At 33.0% G+C, this 22,741-nt stretch overlaps 1 protein-coding gene across 1 annotated transcript; it reads left to right on the top strand.

Annotated features, from left to right (window-relative positions):
* Positions 1 to 4,756: 4,756 nt before the first annotated feature.
* Positions 4,757 to 17,050, top strand: 140up (RPII140-upstream gene protein). Its single transcript, XM_085952133.1, has 6 exons — positions 4,757 to 5,020; positions 5,108 to 5,273; positions 5,501 to 5,589; positions 7,395 to 7,528; positions 8,922 to 9,030; positions 16,817 to 17,050. The coding sequence occupies exons 1-6, from the start codon at positions 4,851 to 4,853 to the stop codon at positions 16,974 to 16,976; spliced, it is 828 nt and encodes a 275-aa protein (XP_085808259.1). The 5' UTR covers positions 4,757 to 4,850; the 3' UTR covers positions 16,977 to 17,050.
* The last annotated feature ends 5,691 nt before the right edge of the window (positions 17,051 to 22,741 follow it).

Raw genomic sequence — 22,741 nt, 5'->3', positions numbered from 1 at the left:
CGATGGTATAATTAATCCATATCAATTATTTGAAAACATTACATTCGCACTTTGCACAAAATTACAAACACATTCGAAGTTTGCCGCACACGTACAGACCACGTGATATTTGTTTACGCAAAATCGTCGCTTTTCAAAATGGCGAATTTGATTACCAGATTTTACTGCGATGAATCAGTATGTTCCTTTTTGTCTTTTTTTATTCGTAGGTTTGTTTACTATGTACACCGAGAAATTTCCATTTATAAACTCGGAAATGATTTTTACAGAAGAGTTTTGGAATATAATGCAACCAAAACTGGAAAAAATTCTATCATGGGTGTTGACTTCCTGAATTAGCTAACCCCAGGTCCATGCCACTACGTGAACCACAGTGGGTATTAAGCCATTTCCACACTGGCAACAAGTTGCTGGCAACCTCATTAAATTTTACGATACTTACCATAATTGCTTAAGAAATTTTACAATAATTATCGTAAAATCTAACGAGGTTGCCAGCAAATTAACTTGTTGCCAGTGTGGACCCGGCATTAGGTGCACAAAACTTGAATAATATATATTATAAATAAAAATTTAAAATTATAAATAAATATTATGATTTATGTCTTCGACAGCCCTGATGAAATAAATGTGAAATATGAGTCGGATCAGTCACAGAGCAAATTTATTAACACAAACAACTTTGACACGACCTTTTTATATTAACTAGTAGACCAGATATTATGGACCACATGTTAAAAAATCATATTTTCAATTCTCAAGGCCAATTCTGTAGAACGTCCTCTTAAGTGATCGACCTGCCACGCCGGGCCTCTTCTACCCCGGGCCCCCAGACTCTAGCCCTGTCAGCCCCCTGTTCGTTTTATAGTAATAATATGGAGTTTGTTTTAGTTCTAGTTGACTACAGTCTCAAGCCCCGGAATATGTACTAGTACTGAGTTCTGATAAGTATTTATGCGTTTATCTGGTTTCGTCACGTCGAGTTTCTCGATTTTTAACATGTATATGTTTTACCGCTCGCCGTGATATTAAAATTGTGTGCACCAAATTCGAGCGTAACGCAAAATGTTACCGTGGTACTCGTTTTATTACAATCTTTCACAACATCGCGATGAGCACGGTGGCCGAGCGGTCTAAGACTGTAGTAATTGTATAAAAATTGAATTGAAGTTCTGTTGGCGTAGGTTCGAATGCAACTTCCGACAAATATTTTTATATTTTATTGTATTACCTACATATGTATTTCTTAAATTATTAATTTATATTTTTAACCTTAGTAAGACAAATTTACGTTAATAAGTAAATACTAGACTAAACAAATTGACGATAAAAAATATACTTTTGTTTATAAAATATCTAAAATTGTGTATGGTTTAATGGCATAATTTTAGATATTTAATAAATAAATGAATATTTTTTGACTATGACTAGGATTTAGGGTTTAACTGAATTTTAAAAAGTAACAAACACTATCTACATCAGTAGTCGGTTACCTTTTGAGAGACTGGATAAAAAAATCAATTTTGAAAAAAAAAATTGGTTAGTGGATAAATGCTGAGTACCTCCGCTACATGGAAGTAGATTGGAATATGGATATGTATCTTCAATCACTCTCAGACATACATATACATGTTCCAATGTACTTCCGTGTAGCGGAGGTACTCATCATCAGGCTACTGATGTTTAATTTATGCATTCTATACGCACATCGATTTATACACGAAATATCCTGTTGTGACTTGTGACCACAATATAGGTAAGTAGTATTAAAATACTGTCACATCTATATATATAAAACAAAGTCGGGTTAGTTACACCATTTATAACTCAAGAACGGCTGGACCGATTTTTATGATGTTTGATTTGTTGGATTTGTCTCCGCCCCGAATAACAGAATAATTATTAAAACATCGGACTCACGGACAAACAATATGAAGAAAATTCATTTTCTCATACATTTCGTATGGAATGGCTTTTTTGATGATATCTCGAGAAATGATTGACTGATTTCGATGATATTTTTTTTTGTTTGTCTTGACATCGAAAAGTTTCCTCGCGCATTGGAAAAGTAAGAAAATCACAAAAAAATCCGTATACAACTATTAATAGCTAATATTAATGCGTTCGGAGGAGTAGGTATATTCATTTACGCGATACAATCAGCACCGAAGGAGATGTAGCTAATGTTGGTCGATTGACTATTCTACCGGCGATGTACATTGGCAGCCCGCGTCATATGCATGAATATGCGCAAGATGCAATGACATATGTTCGTCATTACGTTCGTCCAGATCTATTCATCACCTTTACATGCAATCCGAAATGGATAGAAATTGTTTAACTGCTACTCTCCGGACAAACATCAAGTGATCGGCACGACATTACCGCACGTGTCTTCAAACAAAAAATCCTGTCGCTGATGAACTACATTGTTAAGCATCGCGTCTTTGGGGATACTCGATGCTGGATATATCGATTGAATGGCAAAAACGAGGCTTGCCGCATGCACACATTCTTATTTGGTTAGTCGAAAGAATTCGACCAGACCAAATAGATGACATCATATGTGCCGAGATTCCTGATCCCGAAACCGATTCAGACCTCCATGATGTAGTAATTACTAAAATGATCCACGGACTGTGTGGCGCCATCAATCCCCAATCACCGTGCATGGTCGACGGCAAGTGTTCCAAGCGTTATCCATGAAATTTGACGGCGGAGACTATCACTGGCAACGATGGTTATCCACTGTATCAGCGTCGATCACCTGATGATAACGTTAGAACTATCACAACGAAAGTAAATGGAAACGATATCGTGGTCGTCAACAGTTGGATTTTTCCGTATTCGCCACTTCTTTCCAAAACATTCAAGGCGCATTGCAACGTGGAGTTTTGCAATTCAGTGAAGTCTATCAAATACATCTGCAAATATGTCACCAAAGGCAGCGATATTGTAGTTTTTGGCGTTCAAACTCCCAATACCAACGATGAAATCACGCACTATCAAGATGGTCGATATGTGAGCTGCAATGAAGTAATTTGGCATATTCTCTCATTCCCCATTCATGAACGTCATCCACTGCCGTACATTTGGTGGTGCATCTGGAGAATGGTCAACGAGTTTATAAATATACTACATAATTAAAGGCATTTTTTTTTACTTCCTGGCTTTACCTAACCTAGTATACACTCGAATGAAATTATCTTAGGTATGAACAATAGGTCATACATTGTATAATTTGGCAGCACATTCCCTCGGAAATGTGGTGACGGCATAGTATTGTTATGACAGCTCAAAACACATTTAAAATACAAAACATCAGGTAGTAAGTAGGTACGCACCTACTCTTCAAAATCGACCAGTTTTCCCACCTCGCGTCTACAGAGATGAATTTATATTAACAGACTTTTAAAGAGGTATGGTTGTTAGCCATTTACCCATCCCATTTGGTCCATTCAACGGCCAAGCTAAGTTGTGTAGGTAACGCCGTCATTACCATAGAATAGTAAGCTTATCGAAATAATTGGTGATGTAATTTCCTTATTTTACGCAGATAAAAAATAACATCGCAAGTTATTGCAATCCAACTAATTATAGGTACCTACCTAAAGGCAGCGTAATCACTCTTAAATGAAAAAAGAAGTTACACCTCTAATAGAGACATAATTAAAAAATGTATATTTGTATATTTGACGACAGCATAAATTGGAAAATCCCTCCACTATTTAAGTGCCCATCGATGTAACATAGATCATAGGGTCGGCACATCGAAAAAAAAAGTATCGATACGGGTATTGCATAGGAAGAAAAGTACTGATACTTTTTTAACGTCACTATTCCTAGTAACACCAATAGTATTATGATAGTCAGTGTTGCCAACCGTACTATAATTTTCGTCTGCGTACTATGTACGATATAAAACAGGTAGTACGCCCAAAATACTATAATTTTGAAAAAATCGAAAAAAAATATCAATAGATAAAAAATATCGCTAAAGTAATCCACGATAACTAAAAAAAACCCTTTTGCCTAAAAAAAGGTGACGTGAATAACTTTTTAAATTTTTCTAAAAAAACGAAACGTTAATAATTAAGTACCCAACCATTTTTGCCATGTTAACTGAAATTTCAGTAGATCTACTGATATTTTATGGTAATATTCTTACTGTATTTATGATTTTTTATGAAATCTATTGATATTTCAGCGTTCTATAAAACGTTCTAGAGCTTACGTTCTGTAAGTAAAGTGAAGTATATGAAGTCCTTGTTAATTATTTTTGAACACAATTAGTGTAAAAAACGAAATGTTAATAATCACCCACCTCGAAATTTTTGGTTTAAAAAAACGAGCCGTCTGTGAAAAAATATCCCGACTGCGACCCACCGTGGAATTCTTCCCTAAAAAAACAAAGCCGACTGTGAAGATACGAGCAGTTTGCGGCCCACTGTGGAATTCTCGCCTAAAAAACAAGCTGTCTGTGAAAAAATTTGCTGACTGTGACCCACCGCGGAAATGTCGTCAAAAAAAATGAGACATTAATTACTTCTTTACGCCGATTTTTTTAGAAAACGCACAAAAGTATTTGGTCATTCAACGTGTACTATATTTTTTGTCGAAATACTATAATTTTGGAGGCTCTGTACTATTATTCCACTTTGAAAATATGGCAACACTGATTATAGTCAGTCTAACTCTGGCCCATAGACTAATATACTTTTCTATGGCCTATGGTACTATCTCTATGGTAACTTTTGACGTTTAAAAAGTTGGGTTATTTGTGTTTGATATAAAGTACTCTGCCAGTCTATGACTCTGCCTTTGGCATATATGAACTAAATAATAATAAAATGTATAGAAATTTGTTAAGGTTAAGGCCTTTTGCCTTCGGCAGTTTAATTCCATTAAAAATAGATCAAAAAGATGGCGAATACAAATCAAAGTATGAAGTCATGGATTATGATGAATTTAATAGTCGGCAATCGGGTATTGAACGGCTCCGTTTAATGTTTTCTGTGGAGTAAGTTTAGAAGATGTTCTCGTTTGTATTTTGAATTATCACCATACTGTGACTTTTTTTTAAATCGAGTGGTTTACACTTTTTTAGTGAATTCGAAAACCTATCCAAGGAATTGAGTTCAGTCTTCCAGAGTTGTTTTTTTGGGACGTTCATGGGTGCTTGTTATGGAGGATTTGTAAGATCTCGTGTTTCTTACATGGATTTCATTGAACATAATCAAGCCACATCGTTTTACAGTAACTTTGATGCCAAGGTAGTTATTTAAATATTAATTACATATTTGTTTTGTTGTAGTTAACAATATTTAGTCAATGAACATAAACCAAATGTTTGTTTTTGTTTTAAGTGATTATTTTTCCTACTTATCTCTTGTTTATTAAGCATCCAACTGTTGTAAATGTACAATTATTAATAACCCTCAAGAAGACATCCTATTTAGCAGGGTCCTCTAACTTATACAGAATTCATTAAACATTTTAGAAAAAACTTCAACACCAAGTAACCATGGGTTTTGCAAGGGGAGCATTGCAATGGGGCTGGAGACTGGGCTTCTTTGTAGGCGCTTACACGTAAGACTACTGTTATTCTGATTCACATATAATATTATAGACACATATTATATACTTAGTCTCCATAAATGGCTACACACAATTTTGGATACCCTGCTCTCTAAATTGAATTACATTTTTTAATAACGTCCCCCATTTTACAACATAATATATTTGTTGAAAATGATCAATATAAGTACATTAAAATGTTCCCACAGTATATTTTATTCTCTGAAAAGTTTGTGAAAGAAACAATGTGACCAGTTAATGGATTTCTTGCTCATGCAGTGACAATTATTGTGCATGCAAAAGAACTCTAGGAAGCTTTGCAGGTGTTACTTGCAATACTGTTTCCACTAGTGAGTGACTTCTTGCAATATTACCAGAAATAATTATCGTGCAATAGACTTATCACTAAATATTATTGCAACTTCTCGTAGTACCGTATCTACGGAATTGCAAGAACTAACGCAATTTCAGTTTTTGAAGTGAATACTTTTTTCCGCCTGGTACACTAAAATTCCAGAATTCCTGCTGATTTGTGATGAAAAATAAGAAAATGATTTTTTTATTAAAGTGGCGATTTAACTTATGCGATGATCTGCATTTCAAGGCTCTGGAAACAAAAACCGCAATTCATATTTTCATAAAGTCATGTGCAAGTCAACAAAAATGCAAAATCCATTGATTTACTATAAATAGGATAAGCCTTTAGCTAAATTCACATAGTTTTGATGCATACATGTTTTCTAAAAGTTTGTAAAACATTCGCAGCCATTCATTGGTCGGCGTATTGGTATTAAACGGTATGCAGCCAATGATGTATCGCCTGATTAACATGGAATGGTTTTCAGCCAATTCATATCAGGTTTGCCCAAATTGAAGGTGGGAAATGTACGATTTTTGTTTGTAAGAATGTCTCCGTGAGCATAGTGAAAAAATAAAACCTCATCGTTAAAATCTCTTTATAGGTATATTTTCTACTCAAAGTATTCTAAAATGTTGAAATATAGAAGACACTTTTTTTGATTTGCTAACATTTTGCGAGAATGGAAATTGCCGTTTTTGTTTCCAAACGTTTTTTGTTCAATGCAACAGATGAACTAAAATAAATGTATTTAAGTATAATAATAAAAAAAATATTGTATCTAATTCAAAACGATTTGATGAGCAGTTGTATTACAATGCATGTAGGTACCTACTATGCGATCATCACATAAGTAAAATTGACCAATACCATAATCGCATTGCAATATTTCGGCCAAAATTTACTTTAAAATCCACAAAATATAGAATCAAGTGCAATGATCGCAGTAAAATCATTTGATAACTTTGATAAATCACATGGAAATTTCTTGCAATCATCGCACAAGTAAAATCATTCAAAAGTTTGGATTTGTTATGAATGAGTAATGAACCATTGTTATTTAGATAAACAATCACAACAATACAAACAGTATGTGATATGTATTTAGTTATAATTTTATATCAAAACAAGCTGTCATAGATGGCAGCTATAAACAAGATTTTATAACTGCTATCCATCAAATGCCAACTTATAAAATATGAAATTTTCTATGGCTGAAAATTCATACTAATAACCTAAGTGTAGTGAAATTTCCATCAAATGTTGTAATACAAAAAGTTCAAATTTAGTTATAGTCTAATCTCCCTCTAGTTATAGTCCAAACTATTTTCAACACAGCTGACATACTTATACAGTATTTTAATTAATAAGTTTAAATTGTAAATAATGCAGTGCCGATCTCAACAATTTTCCTCTACTCCGGTTGTAAATAAATACATAGTTGAAATATTTATTGCAGATTTCTTTCAACCGCAATCTCTGTTTATCGAGGAAAATCTTCAATGGTTGAATATATGACAGCTGGAGCGGTTACAGGTTCTATATATAAAATGACCCACGGATTACGTGGCATTATAGTTGGAGGTGGTTTAGGTATTATACATTTTTATCTTATTTTCATATCATATTACGAGAGCATAATGTAACTTTATTTTTAGCATTTTACATGATAGGTATTTTTTTAAACTATTGAAATTGCATTAATATTGAATAGCAAATTTATGTAATATAGATAGAGGAATTTCTAATGATATCCATTTTTCGTAAAAAAAAAAAATTAAGAGAACTCGTTAGGGTTAGGCAGTCAAGATCTCCAATGGATAAGAACATTAACGGCACACATGCTCAGCGTAGGTCAAAATGGAGATTTTATGCTATTTTCAGAGCATAACCCTGGACATTCCTTAAACGTTGTAGATAATCTATTTATATAATTTTGAAGCCTTATTATCCTTTATATTTATTTTAAACAGTTGATGACTGCGTAAAGTATTTTTATTACATAAAATAGTATTATTTTAAACCTCTCGCTCTGATGTTTTAGAATATAGTCATATTTCAGTACATCCATGTGCAGTGAACCATTAGTAAAATTAATGTTAACATTATATAGTGACATATTTACGATAAAAAATTATATTTTATAATCTTTATGATCCCAAATTTGACAAGAATTAGGCATTTTATTATTCAAAAAATGGGCATGATTACATTTGAAGATAATTCTAAAGATATTGATTCTAAGCTATGTCTTTGACCATTCAAATGTGATAAACATCCTACGAATAATGATTGCTTTATAATAATTATTGGCCTAAGAATGAGGTAGTATTTTTTTGAAATACGCCATTTCTATTAGCATTCCCTAGTGGTTAAGCTACAACATACGGCCGTAGCCATAAATTGACAAATGATAAATGAAGTAGGGAGTAAGATCATGGTAACGCGCGTGTTTTAACATGTACCGTTTTAAAAAAAAAAAATTTCAGTTAGGTACACGTTCAAACACGCGTGTTACCATGATCTTACTCCCTACTTCATTTATCGTTTGTCAATTTATGGCTACGGCAGTATGTTGTAGCTTAGTCACTGGGAAATGCCAATAGAAATGGTGTATTTCAAAAAAATACTACCTTATTCTTAGGTCAATAATTATTATAAAGCAAACATTATTTGTAAAATGTTTATCACATTTGAATAGTCAAAAACATAGCTTAATCATTAGATCGAGAGGTTTAAAAGGATACTATTTTATGTACTTAATAAAAATACTTTATGCAGTCATCAAATGTTTCAAATAAATATAAAGGATAACAAGGCTTCAAAATTATATAAATAGATTATCTACAACGTTTAAGGAATGTCCAGATGTGCTTTGAAAATAGCATAAAATCTCCATTTTGACCTACGCGCGGCGCACATCCCCCCTTAAATATTTTTCAATACACTCATGATAAATGTATAATTTCCACTGTCCATATTTTAGGTTTAATTTTAGGATGTTTCGGCGGTGGTATTTCTCTTGCAGCTCTGAACTTAACTGGAAAAAATATGGATGAAGTCAGATTTTGGCAACATCAATGGAAAAGCAAGAGGTCAGTTTACCAGTGTAAAGTATTTTGTAGAGGATTTCACTACTGAGTCATCCTTGAAAATTAAGAAAGAAGTATATCGAAAGATATTTTTTGTTAATTCTAAAATATTTAAATTTAAAAATTGACAACTGTTACTGGCTTCCAACCCATTTTTAGAAATATAATTTATCTATAAATTTTCCTGATGATGGATTTGTAGCTAGTACGAATGGCTTTTTTTCATAAAAAAGTCTATTATTATGATCTGACATACATTCTGTGGAGCAGTTATTTTCAACCTCTTCATTGTTGGAAGCCTTGAAATGTTTTATAAAATTTTGGTGAACCCTTATCTACATGGCTGACAAATGGTAACCAACCGATGCACATGCGAATAGCTCGCAAAAAGCATCGAAGTAAGTTTCTTCAACTACAGCAATATAGTTTTTTTGTTATATCTGCTCCTAATAGTATAGGGCACCTGAAAATGGCAGTTTTGAGTTGAGTATGTCACCCAAAGCGTAAAATTATGTTCTTTAAGCTGCACAAGTCACCACGGTACATTAGTTAGTAAAATGTTGCTTAAATCCGAATTATTTGTTTTCCACTAAATGGCTTTCGATAAAATCTTAACAAGTAAAAGTCATTATAGGTAAATAGACATTATTGACTATAAAAAAAAAAATCCTTCGTTATAAATATACAAGCAAAAGTCACTATACTATGGATGGTGAGTTTTACTGATTTGTCATTTGAAAACTTCTAACACACCAAACAGGAATAGTTTACCTTAGCTTGTTATAATAAGATCGCTTTGGTCTAAATTAAATCAAACAAAACTCACCATAGCGTAATGGTGACCTTTGTCTGCTCGTAAATGCAGCACAGTGATGACGAAATAAACTAGCAAAAGTCACCATCCATCCATAGAGAGTTGTGATTGACAATTATTTTTCGTTTATGGCCATTTTCGTCCATGATTATGCATTTTTTCACCTGTCATTGAGCGTTTGGATCTTCGGGTTACGCTATTGTTTCGATTGTGGATTGTTTTACGATTAATTGTTGTTATTTTACTAGATACCGTAATACTTTGCAAGATTTGTAATATTGATTTGTCGAACAGTTCTGTTATCATGCATTACTCGAAATATCACAGTGCATCAAGTGATGTCATGATTGTTGTACCGGTTAATGACAATGACCAGGAAACCGATGACCCTAGCTATGTCCCAGATGATATTGATGGAGAAACAGAAGTTAGTCACTATGACATTGTTATTTACCTGTTATGAATACTATTCAATCCATATTATTCAAAAAATAAAATTTTTAAAAACAATGAGACATTTTCTTGACCACATAGTTTAGTTTTCAGAATGCGAGCAACATACCAACAAAAGAAGTCGGTGGCGCAAATCAGATCCTTCTACTTGGACTCGCAACATTGTAAAAGATCTTAGGAATTCTGGAAAGGCCATGAAAAAAAAAAACGGGCGTTTATTGCCAAAACTCCCAAAACAGCTAGCTGCACTAAATGCATATTCAATTGCTCCACGTAGTGTACTGAAGAACAAAGTGTACTAATATGCTCTGAATACTGGAGTCTGGGTGACTATTGTCGTCAAAAGGATTTTATACTGAAGAATACAAAGACTGTGAATGCAGAATGGTAAAGCCACCTCTCAAGAAACGATCGAATGCGAAGCAATACTATTTTTTTAAGGATGGCAGAGAAGAAAGGGTTTGCCGAGACTTCTTTTTAAAAACATTGTCTCAGTAATGGCCCTGTTAACAAAGCTTATGAAAAAGCCAATGAATTTAATGTATTTAACACCGACGATCAGAGGGGTAAGCATGTTCCTAGAAATTAGATGCCCAACAGCATGGTAAAACTTATCAAACAACACATCGAAAAATGTCCTGTTACAGAGTCACATTACGTAGACAATCATCGAGCCGGCAATATTTAGACAGAAAAGACCGTGTGCTCTCTGCACAAAATATAACGCAATGAAAGACGGCGACGAGAAGAAATAGTTAGAGCAAAACTACACCGAACATAAAACAGGGATTGAGAAGCCAACACCGACAAAGCTATAGACAAAGAAAGGGCTACTCGAGAAAACACTTTTGCAACAGTAACTTTTGACTTGCAGATTATTTTACAGATTCCAAGTAGCGATGTCTCAGCTCTGTATTACAGCAGAAAACTCTGTTGCAACAATTTGACAATTTATGAAAGAGCTCCGCCTAATAATGATTTCTGTTAGGCTTGGCATGACGTAAATGGCAAGCGTGGTAGCATAGAGATTGGTACATGCTTATATAGTTATCAAACTAACTTGCCAAGCAATATAAAAGAAGTGTCCGTTTTTAGTGACACGTCCGGTGGCCAGAACCTCAATCAAAATATTTTGACCCTTTTGATGTAGGTGGTGCAGAACTCAGACAATATTGAAGTATTGGAGCATAAGTTTTTAGAATCCGGACATTCAATGATGGAATGTGACAGTATGCACAGTGCCATTGCGAAACAGAAGAGATTCATGAATGCATGACTGGATAAACATTTTTTCAGCTGCTCAATTTAATCGCAATAAGAAAACTGCATCACCGTCATAGATAACAGACGTATATATAAATATATATATAGCTTCGTAAGTTCCATACAATAAGATGCCCCCTATAATTGGTATCATCTATTGGCGTGACTAGAAGTTTTGACTATGACAGAACCATAGATCCGAACCCAAAAAAGTATTAAACACTTTTAATAATACTTAAAAATAATTTAATACAATTTCATTTATATAATTGTAGATTTTATAATTATATAAACGAAATTGTGACAACAAAGAATAAAAGTCGATATTTCAATTCAGATAGGTACATTTTATTGCAATGATAATCATATTGACAAATTATGAATAATACGAGGGTGGGTCAATAATTCCTTAGAAAAAAGCATTAAAACAGTTTATATTTTTGTATTTTTTTATTATTTCTCAACATAATCTCCTTGGAGCTCAATACACTTGGTAAGACGTTTCTCAATTTTTTTTAAACCGTCAGAAAAATAAGTTTTCGGAAGGTCCTCAAAATAAGCATTTGTCCGATCGATGACTTCTTCATTTGAAAAAAAACGTTGTCCACTTAGCCATTTTTTTAAGTTTGGGAAAAGGAAAAAGTCACTGGGGGCTAAATCTGGCGAATACGGTGGGTGGTCGACCAATTCGAACTTCAATTCTTCAATTTTAGCCATTGATCGTAAACATGTGTGAACACGGGCATTGTCCTGATGAAAGAGGATTTTTTTCCTGTTTAAATGAGGCCGTTTTTCTTCAATTTTGTTTTTTAGCTGGTCCAATAAAGATGCATAATAATCCCCTGTTATTGTTTTTCCTTTTTCCAAATAGTCAACGAAAATAATTTCACGTGCATCCCAAAATACAGTAGCCATAACCTTACCAGCTGATTTTACGGTTTTCGCCTTCTTTGGACATGGTTTGCCTTCGCAATCCACTGCTTTGACTGTTCTTTCGTCTCGGGAGTATAGTGGTGTATCCATGTTTCATCTACAGTCACAAAGCGACGAAAAAATTCATCCGGATTGCGTTGCATGAGCGACAACAGGGCTTTAGAGGCCACCACCCTATTGCGTTTATTGTCGACTATGAGCAAACGCGGCACCCATCTTGCAGAAATATTTTTCATGCCCAATTTGTCATGTAAAATAGAAATGACGCTACCTTTTGAGATCCCTGTAACCTCAATTATCTCACTCAACTTTAATCTTCGGTCACTTAACACCATATCGTGGATTTTATTGATCATTTCTGGTGTAGTCACCTCTACAGGACGTCCTGAGCGTGGTTCATCCTTTGTTGATGTACGACCACGTTTAAATTCATTTAACCAGTTATAAATAGTTGCAAGTGAAGGAGCAGATATGCCGTGAACTAAATCCAACTCATTTTTTATTTCCTTTGCTGTTAACCCTTTTATATTAAAATGTTTAATAACAGCTCTAAACTCAATTTTCTCCATTTTCCATTTTTCCATTTTCCACAAGCAAATTTTTTTTTTAAATGTACGAGAAACACACAACCCGACCAATCTGATTGAAACTTCGCAGCATACTGAATATATATAATAATAGTGCCGCTGCATGAAAACAAACCGCTTACAGTACTAGTCGCGCCACCTGTCGGCTTTTCTAAGGACTTATTGACCCACCCTCGTAACATACATTTATGAGGACATAATTATGTAATGATAATAATAGTAACGCACTCCCACCATGGAAATTATTTGTCAGCACTTCCTGTCAGATTGATGACTTCATTAATTATTTCATTTTGTGTTTCATTATAAATTTTCATCGCTTGCTGTTATTCTCGCAGTCAAAACCTCAACAATCGACAATATATTGATGTAGATTCTGAAACAATAATTTAAAAATGTATTTAAATATAAAATGACAATGGTCGCCATTTACACTTTTGTAAGAATGCGCAAATATAATATAGATATTTTATATATGTAGGTACGTAATTTACTCAAACATAATCTTCTTTATATACCTAGGTATCTATTTTTTATGTTTGCGTTGGTAGATTTGCAAACGTGAAAATTACAATAGGTAGGTACCAGTGGCGAAGGGTGACTTTTGGAAAGAGGTAAGCTGTGGAGATCAGAGAAAAAGAGCACACTTGTCAGGTAACTTACGGGAAATAAGAAGATAATACTTACGATATTACTACTGATGAATAGGTGCACACTAATGACAACGACACACTGGTCATAGGTTTCACCGCTGAATTTGTCAAAATATTTAAATCACTTATGGCAGTAGAATTCCACGCATACTTTCTTTACCAAACAATACGCATCGCCAACAAAAAGGTTTGTTTAATGTATAACTGCCAGTTAAAAACAAATATTTATCATTTATAAATTGTTGTGAAAATGTCTAATATAAGTTTTTTTGCTGTGTTCAAATCTAAATGAACCCTTGGAAGGTCAAGCTTTGATAATTTTTAAATGCAATCGTTCGCACATTTTCTACCGGAACACTACACAATTTAATAAATACTTATATATTTAAAGCACTGGCGAATGATTTCGGTACAATATGAGATAATTTATCCACATTCACAGTAACACAATGAATTTTGTATTATAAAATAAACCTTTACCACCGCTTTTACATGTCAAAATGACATAAACTGTGAATAGCATGTTATGTTTGTCTATGACTGAAGTAACCTAAATAATAATCGCGAATTAATACAATATTTATTTTTAATAACAATTTATAAATTATATGTGATCGAACAAAATAGTTATTATTTTTTTTAATCATCCTTATTATTTATTATTTGCTTTTAAAGATAAGCAAAGACAATAAACAAATCAAAATTTCGAATAAGCTTGTCTGTTAACGCTTCCGAGTCTCGAACAAAAACCCAGACATGCATGAAGTTGGCAACTGAATTTCGGTAGAAAATTCGGCTTGGATTATCGTTGAAATAATTCTAAAAATAGCACTCACGTTGGACGTTCCGTCATTTATTTTTGATTCGAAACATGACTAAATTAAAAGCTCTACTTATAAATAACGACGATAGATGGCAATCAATATTTTTATTATAACCTACAATGTCCTACAATATAGATATTTATTTATATAAATTAAATACTTGAAAATAGAAGGTAAGCTTTAAATAATCGCTTAGTATGGAGCCTTCGCCACTGGTAGGTACTATCATTATTTCGATGCGACGACTGCAATGACATATTAAATGGACGACTCACTTCATACCCGGCGAGCACGAGAAATTGTGCATGAAAGTCATTCACAGATGTATAGGTAGATGTCACGTGACCATTGATGTATCCGTTTCCATTATGCGATACAAGCTTCGAGAATTTATAGTAATATAACCTTTATTGTAATGGCGTATTAGTGTCATGACTCTTGCGTTAGAAACAGATTCTCGGTTACTTACGACTTCTCGGAGATTATACGCAAGTGAGCTCAGCGAATCACAGGCGACTGACTGTCCAATGGTTCCTGTCATTCAATTGCATTGAATAAACATTCATCAATATCTTAAAATGGCATTTTATGAATAATACTAATGCATGCAAAGTGATATCCCATCTTTCTTGGAGTGTTTAGTAGATTTTTTTACAATTTTTAACTAGGCACATTGGCATTTTGTAACACAATAATAACGGTGGAGTCGAAACCTGACAGTCAGAAATTTTGTATGGGCAGACCCAGCGGTGTCGCCAGACCGCTTGCAAGCAGAATGTTCATTTGAGCGTAGGATACCGATATTAAAATATGAATTTCGCCATCCGGCAGACCCGACACAAAGTGAGTGTCATTTTATTTTCTAGATGCTTCGTCCATATTAATGTCATTGGACGACTGCAAAGAAATTTCAAGGGGCATACAAGCGTATAATACCTATAATAAAAGTAGACTTACCCATTAACTTATTTTATCAGCCATCGGATTGCAAAACCTTTTTATCAATATGGTTTAAAAACGCAGAACAGCAATATTATTCTGACACTTGTCATTATGTCAACTCGAAAAATATTGGACGACTGCTTTTGTTTTGAAAATATCATGTAGAATTGACATGAAATTTGAAAAGACTGATGGAAAGCTCGAATGTTGATTGGCTGGACCATGGGTGAGCTCTGATTGGTCATTGAAATGGCCTTGTATCATGCGACTTCGTGTATGACCGTGCTACCATCTATTCTGAAAACTGAGTATTAGGTGGTCACGTTCGCTGTATGGAACTTTCATCCCCCTGGTCACCGTATACCACAAAAGAACTAAAATACAGCGATTTTTATGATTTGGGTCTCCTGTCCAAACAAATATTAAAAAAGAAAACCAGGAACACGGCTGGACAAAAAGTTAACTGGTTGAAGGTGAAATGCTTCCGATTTGAAAAAAATAGTCGTTCAATTATAAAATATCGATATGGCCATTCCGGCGAATATTTACAAATTAATATTGCCCTTCGGAATCGTGCTCCAACCTTTCCGAATGAATTGTCAAAGGCGTATTTATAAGCCTCTATCAATAAGTTCACAAAAGCATTAAGATTTAATGGTATTATGTGAAAAAGGTGTGATACCACAAGAATTCCACCACTGGTACCAAACTCAACCAGCGTTATTGATATGAATGCAGAACCTGATGTCGGAATTGATACAGAGGAGGAGTAGTTTTTAATTATTATTTGTTAATCTTTCTTTACTTTCATTATGTTATTACTTAATTTTCATTGGTTTGTTATTATCATTAGATTTCATTAAAAAAAAACACTTAATTCATTTACTTTAGGTATTATATCTTAAAACATAAAAAAAATAAACATCTTAAAAGACTATTTCATTCAATAAAACTTATTATTGACCACATTATCTTTATTATTACTTATATCACTACCTTTCACTATCCTTCTTTTGGCTAACATTCAGATTAACAAGCAAAAGTCATCAAACCATAATTGAGCTACCTTGCCTCCTTCAAAACCTTCCAGATGTTTTAATTAGCATCAAAAAGTAAAAGTACCTTAAAGAAATTATTAAGAAGACATGAGAAAATAATGTAATGTAGATAAAACCTCAAAAACAATAAAATCTGATTTTTTCTGCATTTTCAAACTGCGATATCTCAAAACTATGTTTTTAGGGTTGGTGACTTTTGCCTGAACGGTGACGATATGATTGGTTATAAACTGTTCCTGATATAATATTGTATCTCTTGCAGACATCAATATTTTGAAAAAGCCTTAGACAAAACCTCAGCTGAGAAGTATGATCCTCTTGTCATGAATCACGACCTTCACTTAGAGAACATTGGCGAGAAGTTAACAAAAGCGGGCATCAAAGATAATGAGTCTTCACCGAACGAGATCAAGAATTTATAATCAATAAGCCCATTATATCTAAAATTGTATCATCTTGATTTATGGTAATAAACAAACTACTCATCTCACTATTACCTATTCGTCCTATTAATTTATTATTTCCATGATTTATAGGTAATTATGACTTTCTGCTTATGAATAATCAACCTAGATTTTGTACATTGGATCTCCAATTTTATGTTTTCCTGTTTCATTTAAGTGTCGGTTTTACGCTTTTATTTCCTGCAATTTAGGTCAGCAATATTCCAGATTAAATTAAAATCAAGTACTTATTAAGATTTAACCATCCAATTTATTTTAACGGTTTTAATTAAATGCATTGCAGTAATTGAAATGTCTTGCGGGCACACGTGTGCATTTCTATTTATAGACACGTCTGCAGTGCTCTTGGCCAAGGTTACATTATTTGATTGGTGTACGCGATCTTTTATTTTAGACAATTATGGGTGGATATTGTTTGTCATTCTGCGTTTTGGCCCGTATGTTATGGTCACTTGTTGCCGGCATTTTTCATTCTTACACTAAACTATTGATTAATTGGCCAATCAACAATCGGGTAGTTATGACAATCAACAATCGCAATCGCACCAATGCAACATGAACAATCACAAAACTGGCTAATTTAAAAATCTGTGTCCAGTTACAGATTTCCTACCGATCACAAATGGCCGAGTGTGTTTCGTCATTGTTTTTAACTGATCGAGCGTGCATTCCAGATGATCCAATCGGTGGAATGTCCTCATATGGGTAACACAACAGGACTAAAATCGTATTATGTCGTAGCATATGGGCTAATTTATTAATTGTTCATTGAAGTTAATCTTGCAATGGAAAAACGGTCCATGTTACTATCGGCTGACTACACTTGTCCGATTAATCAATCATTGATGTGCACTTAGATTTATTGTTTACAAAATTTGTATGTTTTGTTTACCCTCATACAAACAGTGGCTCAGAAAGAAAAACATTGTCAGTTCAAGAGAAAAGGAACATTCAAAGTTGAAAGAACACATTGACTTAATATGCACTAAACCAATTTGTAGTTTTTTAATAAAATATAAATGTATATTTTTTTATTTTCAATACCCCGCTGCCCATTTACGTGAGTCTGGCGAATACTGCTGGTTGTCCCATAAACGTAAAATTGTGTCGGCAGTTATATTTGAGACATAGGTGAGACAAGTGGAAGAGCATTTGTTGTTAGGTCCCTAAAATGTGCATAAGTTTAATTTTATTACATTTAGTGTGTGAATTATCTTAGAAACGATCACACTTTGTAGATAATATGTATATTTTTTTTTGTCTTTGTCTTTGATATATTGCACATTGAAAATGAGAGTGAATATTAAAATGTTTTCTAAATCGCTTCATTGAATTTATTATTTATCAGGAGAATGACAACTCGCTTTAAGTCCTGGCTTCTTCCGACCCCCACTTAGGTATCCATATCCAAATTGGTCACTTCCCAATTCACTACATCGAGCATTTGTCAGTAATTGGTAGCACCATCTGGTCAGCACAATTTATCATTTAAATGCAGAAAATTTAAGTTCATCAAACACCGAGTCAATTTGTGTAAAATTTTCATTCGGTAGAGGTTAATTTTTAATGTGTAATGTGTTGAAAATTCATACAACAAAATGTATTGATGTGTTTTAATTTTAAATAAAAAAGCATACAATAATATGTAAAAGTTTTGTTTATTTAATATTTAAAAATAACTGATCATTCAATGATAATCTAATTTAATAGTAATAGTAGGTAAATATATAATAAGTACCTACTTAAAAACCACAAATAATTCTGAAAAAATGATACATTGCATTTCAACATAAAATTTGGGCTCTATGTTACGACCGTACACCCTGATAAACGTCAGATTTCTATATTCAATACTTGAAAGCGTCTAAGCGAGATTTTTTGAGCATAGACAATCATCGGAAAAATTGCTATTATATGGCTTAAACGCTATTATAAGCGTAGACAATGAGAACAAATATAAAAATCTTTTACAACGAATAAAATTCAAACATTTTCAATTAAGTACCTAATAAAATTCGGCGTTTTCAAAAATCAGTATAGCATATTAGAGTTCGCCAATGCATTTCATAAAATTTAAATAATTATAAAGTAACCTTTGTCACAAAGACACTCGTGCTTAAACCTTCGTCTAAAAACGCTCTGAAAAGGTAGGTAAGTATGCGAAAATAAGGAACATTTTTCAAAATAACGTAATAGATAACAATATTTTTTGTGTAAAATTTTGCCGTGTTACATAACTAAACGATATTTTTATTATTTCAGATAATTTCGACTCAAATTTAATCAATAAAATAAGAAATACGAGTGAAAATGGCTTGAATTGTTCTTATTTACTCTTTGATTAGTGATTGTTTTTATAAGATAAGAATATTTATCCATAGTCAGTATTCCGTATTTAATTTGTATTCATTTAATTAAATGTATAATAAATAAAACAGGCTCCAGTTTATGATATTTAACATTTCGCTTCCACAAACAAATGGCCCGGTCAAATAGCCTCGATAAAACGGCTCACACTGATTGAAATTAAATGTCACTGGTTTTCATTAAAATGCCACTTTTCCTACTTAAAACTTACCTTTCGGCATAATATACATATCATAAACATGCATGAAGCGTGTTATCTTTCATATTAAATATTATACAAAACTAACCTCGTATTTTTTTTAATCTTAATTTTCTCGGTTATGCGTTAATACGGAATACTGACTATGGATATAAATATTACAGTCTTATAAGAACAATCACTAATCAAAGAGTAAATAAAAGCAATTAAAGAAATTATAACAATGTCGTTTAGTTAACACGGCTCAATTTTATATATAAAATATTGTTATCTATAACGTTATTTTGAAAAATGTTCCTTATTTTCGCATACCTACTTATCTAATTAGAGCGTTTTTATGTGAAGGTTAAGGCTCGCAAAAACCAACGCGAATATTCACCAAGTACCCTGTCAAAATATCCCGAAAAAGCACCCGCCATCGGTACGGAAGGTCCGGTCAAAAGAGTCTCAAAAAAAGCCAATGCCGCTGTAATGCTCCCTACTTACCTGTTGTCAATGAACAAACGTAACATTTATTCACGCAGGGGATCAAAAGATACAATGAAAGCCATCAATTTGTCATATATTTGGCTATTTTTTGAGACTCTTTTGACCGGACCTTCCATATCGATGCGGGTGATTTTTTCGGGTTATTTTGACGTGGTAAATGCGAATGGATGGCAGTGACGGAGCAAATAATTGTATCAATGATAATATAAAATTATTGATATATTATTTGAATGCTCGATACCGAAACGTCAAACAATCGCAGCGCTCCATATTGAACTTTGTAAGATAATAACTTAATTCCCTTTCGAAATCTGAACGTCGCGTACTCTTTCCCGTAAGCCAATACGAGCTTGATTGGCGAATAATTCGCTTTGGTGTGTGCACGAATGTTTTAGGTTACTTTATAATTATTTAAATTTTATGAAATGCATTGGCGAACTCTATTATGCTATACTGATTTTTGAAAACGGCGAATTTTGTTAATTTAAAATGTTTGAATTTTATACTTAAATTGTAAATGATTTTTATATTTTTACTTATTGTCTACGCTTATAATAGCGTTTTCGCCATATAATAGCGATTTTTTCGATGATTGTCTATGCTCAAAAAATCTCGCTTAGATGCTTTCAAGTATTGAACATAAAAATCTGACGTTTACCCAGGGTGTACGGTCGTAACATAGAGCCAAAATTTGATATTTTACAATTACAGTAGAACCTTGAATATCCGGAACGTTCAAAATAAATAATTTCAACAAAGGTACAAATTTGTTGCATGATATGAGACAGTCACTGCCATTTATCGATTAGTATGTATGCACTTGTAGTTGCTACGAGTCAGTATGTACCTGCAGATTCAGGATGTCACCTGAATAGAAAACGTGTTATATGATTATTATCCCATTGAAGACAACCGGCGCTGTTGACCAAGTGATTCTCGACAATCGTATTCAATTTGGTGCTGTTTGTTTTTGGTAAAAAACATTTATTTTTATATATTTCCTCAAACCCAAACAATTTACCTACATATTTAAAAACGCAATTATAATTTGAAATATTTCAATAACTGAATATTAAAATTAAACAAAATAAAAAAAAATATAGTAGTGTCAGTAAACTCTTGTAAAACTTAAAGAGAAACTAGAAATTTAAATCTGACTAAAAGTCCATCTTTTTTCCCTTCTAAATATGTCTTTAATGGATTACACAATCTATCACTATACAATCAATGCCTTGAAAAGTGGTGATTCGGGACTTATTTGTCCAATAAATATAGCATCGGCACCTTATTGATCTCAGACATAAAATATACAGTTTATTAATTGCCTAATGTTTAAATAAATCAAAGGAAAGTATTGTTATTAATCGACAATGCAAAGGCAAAATGTTTCCAGTAAGATCTATAATGTAACCAACTGTACTGGATGTAATAGAAACATTAAGTGCTTACATACGTCGAAAACAGATCCTTTGATGATTTTTGTTAGCGTATGAAAATAATGAAGTATTAATTAACAGTTTCCACAAGAAAATTAATTTAAAGGACTGCTGCTACATGGCATTAGCAGCAGAGAGGTGGAATTCTCTTAAATAATTGATGTGTCAACATTGATAGTAGGTTCCAGTGTCCAGTTCCTCTCGATTATCCAGACGATCCCCGTTTGGTTCACATAATAAAATCAACTGTATAATTTGTATGTGATTCGAAAAAGTAATTATTATTTCGTAGTTTTTATTAATACATTATTAATCTGATACATTTTATTTGATCAATTAGAAAAAATATTTTGTTCATAACCAATACCCGTTGTATTCTGAAAGTCAAAATCAAGGTCTGAAAATACATATCGAGTTTGTGAATTATCATCACCGAAGTAATAGATTATTGTCATTTTAAACATATAATTTTTTTAGAGGAAGACTTTAAATAACCCTAAAAGCAAATTATACGTTAATATGTCGATATAATTATAATATACAAATTATATTATATTAGTTCAAAAATAATTTATACATAATAGTAACAACAGTTTGTAAAATCAGTAAGCCCATCAGTTTTAGTACACGATTACAAAAAGACTAAATATTTCAAATAAATAAGTAAAAGTGAAATAAGCGTTCACATAGCGGTAATATAAGCTAAACATATAAGAAAGAATTTACACAATAATAAGCGCCGGCTAGACAGTAGCGACTTGCCTGCGCGGTATAGACTTTTACAGCGCTTTTCGGTTTGCGTGCGCTTCCGTTTTCCCGTCCATAAGCACGGGTTTCACAATACAAACCGGTTTGCGCAGGTACACTTGTCGTAAAGCATGAGCGTCTAGCCGGCGCTATAGGAACAGTAAATTGTACAAATACAAATATAATACTCGGTGACATCATTTATGGTGAATTACAATTTGCAATAAGTTGAATATTCCGTTATGAAATTATTTATCAAATCCAAATTTCAACATCTATTAATTGCCAATATTTATTTTGGGCGGAATTTGAGCAATAGTATTAGTGTAGGTACCTACTCATAGCCTATTCGGTATAAAATTATAATTACAGAGAAATTAAAACAATCATCCCATCATGGAATTAACATTAATTTCATAATAAAATAAAATGATTTATTTGTATACACTTTCTCAGATTCCGAAGTATAATAATATACTTATGTG

This window comes from Rhyacophila brunnea, unplaced genomic scaffold (assembly GCF_057557595.1).
Source record: "Rhyacophila brunnea isolate RB1 unplaced genomic scaffold, BYU_Rbru_1.0 scaffold_3, whole genome shotgun sequence".
Classification (NCBI taxonomy): Eukaryota; Metazoa; Arthropoda; class Insecta; order Trichoptera; family Rhyacophilidae; genus Rhyacophila; species Rhyacophila brunnea.
This window is presented reverse-complemented; position numbering and strand designations above follow the sequence as displayed.

Coding starts and splice junctions, on each gene's coding strand:
- 140up (XM_085952133.1), top strand. CDS start 4,851: ATGTATAGAAATTTGTTAAGGTTAAGGCCTTTTGCCTTCGGCAGTTTA. Junction 5,021..5,107: donor CGTTTAATGTTTTCTGTGGA/GTAAGTTTAGAA, acceptor ACACTTTTTTAG/TGAATTCGAAAACCTATCCA. Junction 5,274..5,500: donor ACAGTAACTTTGATGCCAAG/GTAGTTATTTAA, acceptor TAAACATTTTAG/AAAAAACTTCAACACCAAGT.